Source organism: Solanum lycopersicum, chromosome 10 (genome assembly GCF_036512215.1).
Source record: "Solanum lycopersicum chromosome 10, SLM_r2.1".
NCBI lineage: Eukaryota > Viridiplantae > Streptophyta > Magnoliopsida > Solanales > Solanaceae > Solanum > Solanum lycopersicum.
The window spans coordinates 28,471,089-28,479,874 of record NC_090809.1 but is presented as its reverse complement, the minus strand read 5'-3'; the positions used below and the strand labels follow the sequence as shown (position 1 = coordinate 28,479,874).

At 33.4% G+C, this 8,786-nt stretch overlaps 1 protein-coding gene across 1 annotated transcript; it reads right to left on the bottom strand.

The window, feature by feature from the left end:
• Positions 1-7,896: 7,896 nt before the first annotated feature.
• On the bottom strand, positions 7,897-8,310 carry LOC104649795 (uncharacterized). The gene has a single exon (XM_010329343.1). It carries the CDS (start codon positions 8,308-8,310, stop codon positions 7,897-7,899), a length of 414 nt encoding a protein of 137 aa, XP_010327645.1.
• Between the last annotated feature and the right edge of the window lie 476 nt (positions 8,311-8,786).

Genomic DNA, 8,786 nt, shown 5'->3' with positions numbered 1-8,786 from the left:
AAAATCACACAATCATGAAATCACAACACTCATCTACCTCGAATGAAAGATTGAATCCCTAAGGCACTTGAATCTTCAGAATTCTTTTTATTCGGTCTAGGTCTACAAACAATTAATATAGGCAAGGATTAACAATCAAAGGTCTAATTATCCGGATTAAAACAAACACAATAACCCTAGACCAAAACCCTTGATCCCTTATACCCATATTAGAGCTTTTCCACCATAAATTCCATATCAAAACCCTTCCCCTTCGATATTAACCCAAGAAAATAGGTTCTACGGTCAAAATATGGATTTGGGAGTGAAAACCTTAACTTTATCCTCGAGAATGGTGGAAAACAGTAAAGAAGACTCTGCTTTCATTCCTTAACTCTCAAAGTCAAAAATGCATAATAAAATATTTTTGAGATTTTATTTCTAACTTAACTCGCGTCTGTCCCGCTACAACGGCCACATTCTTGCAGCACCAATTCCGTTTTGGCGGATTACATGAAGAAAGAATGCTAAATAAATAATTCTAAATCCCCATTTCACAACACAACATCATCCCATTACACTCAGAAAATACCCGTTCACTCTAAGATCGACTGTGGGAGTTCTACTCACCTGAACTCAATTTCATAAGGTCGTACGGATTCTTCAAAGAATTATGTAACTACTCATGTAATAAAAATCACAATTAACTCACCTGATTGTTACCAAATTTTCATACACCTCAAAGACTCTGATTTCGTGCAAATTTGGATCAAGCTAGGTTGAGAAATTTCAAGTTACTATGAAAAAGAATTTCGACCCAAGATTTTTCCCAGTTGCCTCTTTTATAACGACGAAAATTGATCGTTACAATTTATATTTTGAAAAAATCTATTGGACTTAGTTTCTTATCAATTCTTTACAGCCAGACAATGTTATTGTTTTTCAATTGTTTCATTTCTTGGCATCGATATGATAAGATGATATAGTGAAATAATTCATGTTTAATAGGTGTAGTGTGATTTATTTATTTTCGCACTCCTTCAAATTTGATGACTTATCTCTCAAAATTCTATGATTTTGGTTGATTAACGATCATATTATTTTTTTCAATTGTAAAAAAATATGTGCTCTTGGCATTTATCAATACATGTGAGTGTGACTATATAAACTAAGAAACCTATTTGACAGGCATGAAAGCTTGTAATTATGGTCTCATGCTCTCTCCTAGAAAGATTATCAATCGAATCAAATGGAAGGCTATAATTATTGTTTGAGATATTGAAGTACATTATATATCGTAATCAGTAAAAACATAACATAATATGAATTCTGACTTTATTTCTAAGGGTTTAAGGATATGTAATTATGATAATCTTTTTAATATCTTTAACTTTCAATAGACAACTCAATTAAATAATTTTAATGGGTAACATTATAACTATAAATATACAATTTAATAATAGTAATTATAATATGGGATACACGTGTAAAGCTCGTATCCAAACACTAGTTTATAATAAGTTTGACTTGAACCATTCAGAAGAAGACAAAACAATTTATTTGAGGATTACATAAGTTTTTGAGACAAATAATTGAAAAAGACGCCACATTAACTAGATTCAATAAGCTACTGACGGCCTCCTTGTCCAATCGAAGAAATAACCACAACATAATATTTTACATCTCTATTTGACTTATCTTTTTCTAAAATGTGAGATCTAACTTGTTTTTGGCATAAAATTGGAAATTTAAACAAGGTTTTTATTTATTTAATGAATATTAGAATGTTTGTTAGAAATAGTTAATTGGATTTAAATCTAGAGAAATTATTTCTGAGGGCTAAGAAGTGACATCCTCCATGCAAGTCGTAGCCTTAATTGTTGTTCAACTCAAGAAGTTGTTTCAAAAGGGGAAAACTTGGATTCTTTTGAATTCCCAAAGAGATTGATTGAGGTAGATGATAGATCGTATGTTTTTCATTTTATGCAAGTGCATGTTTATTGCTTTATATTATCATTATGTAATGAATATTTTGAAAATATAGGGAAGGATATGAAACGATATAATTTTGATTATCTCATGCAATGAACTTTATGTTACTTGTGGCTTCAAGGGTTATTGTCCATTTTGATTATGGTTGTGGTTGCGCAGATCATTGTTGGTTGGCTAAGGTACCACGTCGATACAAAAATACTAATGATTGGCTCGGATACCACGCTTAGTGTAAACACTAACTCTTATTAGCTCGGTATCGTGCCTATACACTAGAAATTTGTGTGTGGATTTTGTGAGAGAATTGGATTTATATATTTGTGGTTCCATGAGTGGACTGAATTAACTTGTTATACTATGATTTATGAATGTTGAATCCTTGAGTGGTCTGGATTACTTGAAAGGTGTGTTGAATTCAGGTATGACTTGTCTGTGATCAGGTGTGATTTCTTTCATGTGTATGTTAATTTCGAATAAGGTCCGAGAGTCTGGGTTGTTTCATATTGTGTTGATTGTATTTACAGTATGGTATGGTTAATTGTTTACGTTCATAGTTTAGACTGGCTATGTAATTCTACCAGTACACTGTAATTTGTTTACTAATACAACACTAGTTCTTTTTTTGTTGAGCATAGGGCATATTTCAATGGCTACGAGACCTCAATTAAGGAATGTTTGACTTTGAATTCAAGGATGGGTTATTCTATCATCCTCTTGTCCATCATTTTGGACATAGATACATTGCACTATTAGACTTATGTTTTTAGTTTCGGGGTTGTATCTCCATTATCTTTTATCTACTAGAGTTTTGGTGCTACGACTTTTAATTCTTAGGGGTTTATTTTTACATATTTATTTTGACAGTTGATTATGTTTATGGGTGTCAATTCCTCAATTGCTTTTAAATTGTTTTCTTAATATTCAATTGAAGCTTGGCTTTAATAATTGGTCTGTTGGGTTACGTTCGAACTTAACAACTTGAGAGTTTATTTACCATACAAACTCCAACGTCTCCATAGAACTAACTCATTTGCTTGGATTGAGAGCTCGTCTTAGATCTATGCTCATATTACTGCCACACTATACACCATTTTGATTTAATGAAAGCAAAAAAATTAATTAAATTTTTAGTGTCTAATTTTTCCCACCCTTTTTTTATATGCAACACAAGTTTGAGTTTTAAGTATCTAATTGTTTATCATTATTTGAGTTTCTTATTCTTATTCTTCTTTTTGGTAATAAGATGATTTTATATATTTATCTATATATTAAAGGAGAAATAAATAGCGTTACATGTTAGCACTACAAAATTTCTCCATTTTTTATATTAAAAATTAAATTTTAAAATACTTTAAATCTAAAAAAATAACGTTTGTAATTTACAAAAATAACTTAAAATACTTTAAATCTGCATTAGTTGGTAATTTTAAAAATATACCTATTCTACACTTGTATAATGTTGATTTTTTTTTTACTTATTACTATTTGTAATTAGAATTAGAATTAGTATACGTAATTTTATCCATGTATTTGTGACTAAAATTGTGAATAACTAATTAAATATCATCACTTTTCTTTATATATTTCCTAAAAATAATTTTTTAATCACAATTAAAATGTAAATTTGCAGTTTTTAAATACTTTTGAAATATGTAGTTTTAAATGCTTTTTATTAAAAAAATAATGAAACTTCACAATTATAATAAACCAAATTTGTCACACATTTGCTTGTTTTTCAAAAATAATGAAAAGCACCAACAATGGTGCATAAACTGAAAAGCATTAAGCTAAGAGGAGACGAAGAATTAAGCTTCTATTTTATTTTTATGAATGTTGTACACATACAATGATATCTATACATCACTATATATAGATGTGAATCAACTAACTAACTAGACTAGTTAAAATATCTAACCACAATTAACATAACAAACTTTTGTAACTGATTTTTAACTAACTTTTGAACTATACACTTTAGCTCAACACCCCTCCTCAAGCTGATGGTTGAAAAATGTCTTTCACTCCCAGCTTGGACGTTAAATGTAGATGTGGAGCTTTCCAAAGTCCTTTAGTAAGTAAATCTGCTAGTTGATCTCTTGTTGATACATGTTGTGTCTTGATCATATGTTGTAATATCTTTTCTCTAACAAAATAGCAATCTATATCAAAATCCTTAGTTTGTTCATGAAAGATAGGATTAGATGCAATTTGAATTGCTGCTTTACTATCACAAAATAGATTGACTAGTTGTTTAATATTGACTCCTAACTCCTTGTATAATCCAATAAGCCACATAATTTCAGCTACTATTGATGCCATACTCCCAAACTCAGCTTCTGCAGAACTTCTAGCAACAGTCTCTTGTTTCTTCGACTTCCAAGAAATGATAGCATCACCAAATTTCACAAGATAGGCTGTGACAAATTTCCTTGTTTGCATAGAAGTACCCTAATCTGAGTCACAGTAGGTTGTAAGTAATTCTGAGCTTTGTGAAGGCATAAAAAGACCTAACCCTAGAGTTGTTTTAATATATCTGACTACCCGGAGAGCTGCTTCCACATGAGATTCTTTTGGAGCAAGCATATATTGACTCAGAACTTGGACAGCAAATGATATGTCTATCCTGGTCATAGTGAGATATAGTAATCTACCTACCAACCTTTGATATCTTCCAATATCCTTCAAAGGTTTATCTCCTTGTATAACTCCTGAATCACCTTGCACATGTAAATCATATTCAATAGAAGTCAACCTTACATTAGGATATATTGGAGTGTGAACTAGTTTTGCACCACTTAATCCCATCTCTTAAATAAGTTCCAAAGCATATTTGCGCTGGTTCATAACATACCCCTCCTTGGACCTAGCAAATTCAATGCCAAGAAAGAAAGTTAACTCTCCCAGATCCTTCATGTTGAACTTAAGCTGAAGATCATTCCTTGTTTGCACAACCAAATACTCACAACTCCCAGCAACAAGAAGATCATCCACATACACAAGTACTACAATTAAAGAAGAACCAGTATGCTTAGTAAACAGGAAGTAGTCATAGTGACTCTGAACAAAATCAAGCTGAAGTAATGCCTCGGTTAATTTCATATTCCACTGTCTAGGAGCCTGCTTGAGGCCATACAGTGATTTGTGAAGCTTACACACTTTAGTAGATGTCTCAGACTTACTAAAACCAGGAGGAATCACCATGTATACATCCTCAAGAAGATCACCCTATAAGAAAGCATTATGAACATCCATCTAAAAAATAGGCCAATGTTTAGCAGCAACAACAGCCAAAACTGATCGAACTGTAACCATCTTTGCAACAGGAGAAAAAGTTTCAATATAGTCTATGCCCTTCTTCTGACTAAACCCTTGGCAACTAGCCGAGCCTTATACCTCTCAACAGCTCATGAGGCCAAATATTTGACCTTAAACACCCATTTACAACCAATAGGATGCTTGCCAGGAGGAAGATCAATAATGCTCCATGTGTGATTGGCCTCCAAAGCACTGATTTCAGCCTTCATGGCATAAACCCATTGAAGATGGGAAGAAGCCTCAATAAATGTAGGCTCAGAGATAGAAGAGTAAGCCGTAAGTGCAGCATCATAGGAAGTAGAGAGAAGATTATATGACACATGATTGGAGACTGGATATAAGCAAGAAGACATAGACTTAGGAGTAATAAAATTTGTCATCCATACAGGAGGTTTAGTTAGTCTAGAAGATTTTCTAAGACTAACAGATTCTGGTGAAGGAATGGGTAATGGAGATATTAATACAGAAGAATTAGAGTTAGGATCTATAGAGGAATCAAAAAACACTGTGAGAGGCTGATCACAAGGCAAATTTGTAGAAGTATAAGCATCAGCTGTGAATTGAAACACGGGAAAAGGTGAAGAACTAGAAGAATTCCGATGTTGAAAAGGAAAAATGGATTCTTGAAACACAACATCTCTACTAACAAAGAAAGTTTTTGTATATAAACCATAAAGTTTGTAGACCTTTTGAAGACTAGAATAACTAAGAAATACAACTGGAACAACTCTAGAAGCAAATTTGTCAGTCTTCTTTACCTCAGAAGCAAATGCACGACAACCAAACACCCTAATATAATCAAGAGAAGGAAGAGTTTTATACCACAATTCATGAGGAGGTTTACCCTTTTGAATTTTAGAGGGTATCTTATTGATTAAGTACACACTTGTAAGAACACACTCTCCCCAAAATTTGAGAGGAATAAGATTGAAATCTCAAAGATCTGGCCATCTCAAGAGTATGTCTATGTTTTCGCTCTACAATCCCATTTTGCTGTGGAGTATAAGTACAAGAACTATGATGCAATATACCCAATGCTTTAAGCAAAGCAAAAACTTGAGAGTTGAAAAACTCACAACCATTATCAGATCTCAACACTTTGATAGTGCTAGAAAAAACATTGCCAAGCATTTTAAAGAAGTTCTGTAAGGCTACAATAACCTCAGACTTAGAGTTCAGCAGAAACACCCAAGTGTATCTAGAGTAATCAACTACTAAAGTAATAAAATATCTCTTATTAACATGAGTAGGAACTCGATAGGGACCCCACACATCAGCATGTAATGTATGAAAACAAGCTGGTGTAGTAGTGGTACTTAAAGGAAAAGGTAATCTGACTTGCTTAGCAAGAGGACAAACAGTACATATATCAGTAAAGGAAGAAGACATATGTTTTCAACAACTAAGTGTTCTTAGTACACTAACAGGTAAGTGACCCAATCTTTGATGCCACAGAGTCAAATTTGAAGTTCTATGAGAAGAAACCACATTAGCAGTTGTAGCTTGAGTTTGCTACGGATTTATTTGAGTTCCCTGAGTCTTGAACTGAATATCAACATCAATCACATATAGATCATTCTCCAGTGTGCCAGTGCCCATCACATTCCTATTTGAGAGGTCCTGGAAAACACAATGATTAGGATAAAACATAGCACAACAATTCAGTTCCCTTGTAAGCATAGATACAGATAAAAGATTATAGGAAATTCCGGAATGTGTAGCACATTTGAGATCTTAGCTCCTCCTAGAACTTGAGAAGACCCTATGTGACTAACATGTGCAAGACGACCAGTAGGTAGATCTACCTTGTTACACATATTCTTATCTAAAGATCTGCACTGTGTTAACATATTTAAATTGTGTACCATGTGTTTGGATGCACATGTATCAATGATCCATTTGTCAGCATCAGGAATAAGAGAAGTAGCTATACTTGAAGCATGTGCAAAAGGAGCATCACAATTACTCTTGGCATTCTCTGGCTCAATCAGTTTCAAGAGTTGCATATACTGTTGTGGAGAAAAATAAGGTGAAATTGATGTTGGTTAGAGTGCAACTACTGCTGTTGAGAAAAACACCAGAAGATACAGTAGGCTGAACCTTAGAGGAACAAGACTCATTAGTTGTATTTTGATGATGCATAGGCAATCCAGGAGTATTGTTGAATCCTACATGATTAGCTGAAACAGAAACAGTACTTTTTCTCCTTTTACCTTTCCAATCAGCAGGATATCCATGTAATTTGTAACAATTAGCTTGAACATGGCCCTTCCAGTTACAATAATCACAGTAAAGAGTATTATTACTGTTAAATTGTTTCTGATTAGATCTAAAACCATCTCCCATAGGAAGATTAGACACTGACTGTGAAGTAGATACTGATCTTAGCATTTGTCCTTTGCCATTGCTAAAAAATGTCATAGTCTCGTTTATTCCACTAACATTATCTGAAACAGAGTGATCACTTCCTGTGGTGCTCGATTTACCAAGGATTCTCTGACTTTCTTCAGCCATTATAAGAGAATAAGCTTTGTTTACACCTGGTGTTGGATCCAGCATCATAATCTTAATTCTAGATTGATTATAAGATTCATTTAGTCCTAAGAGAAATTACATCTGTCTTTGATACTCAAAATGCTCTACATAGGTCTTAGAACTTTCGCAGGAACAACCAGGACAGGGCATCAATGAGTCATACTCCATCCACAACTCCTTAAGACTAGAAAAATAACTAGAAACAGACATAAGCCCTTGTTGTAGTGTGGCAATCTCCTTATGCAGATAAAAGATTCTAGAGCCATCAACATTGTCAAATCTCTCTCTCAGATCAGTCCATACTTGTTGATCAGTGCTAGCATAGACTATTCCACTCAATAATTCTCTACTTATAGAGATCATTATCCATGATAGTACTATAGCATTGTATTTTTCCCATAGATCATGTAGAGAAGAATTGAATTTATCCTTACAGCATTTTCCATCAATAAATCCTATTTTTCCTTTTCCTTGAAAACCTATCGTCATAGATCTACTCCACAATTAGTAGTTTTCTGATCCAGAGAGTTGAATGGAAACTAGAGAACTACCTGGAGTATCACATGATTGCAAGAAAAGTGGATGATGAGAATCCACCATTGTAGTTCCTCCTTGAACTGCACCACTGGTTGAAAGACTCAGTCGGCCTGATCACTTGTTGTTGTAATTGCGATCTTCAATAGCTTCTAGGACAATACATTACCTCAATTCTTCTACTGCACTGAAAGCTAAACGATCACGTGAACAACGCCTAGAGCTCTGATACCATGAAAAGCACCAACAATAGTGTATAAACTGAAAAGCAGTAAGCTAAGAGGAGAAGAAGAATGAAGCTTCTATTTTATTTTCATGAATGTTGTACACATACAATGATATCTATACATCACTATATATAGATGTGAATCAACTAATTAACTAGACTAGTTAAAATACCTAACTACAATTAACCATAACAAACTTTTGTA

Bases quoted from the DNA above. Each gene is read 5' to 3' on its own strand.
- LOC104649795 (XM_010329343.1), bottom strand. From the start codon at position 8,310: ATGACGATAGGTTTTCAAGGAAAAGGAAAAATAGGATTTATTGATGGA.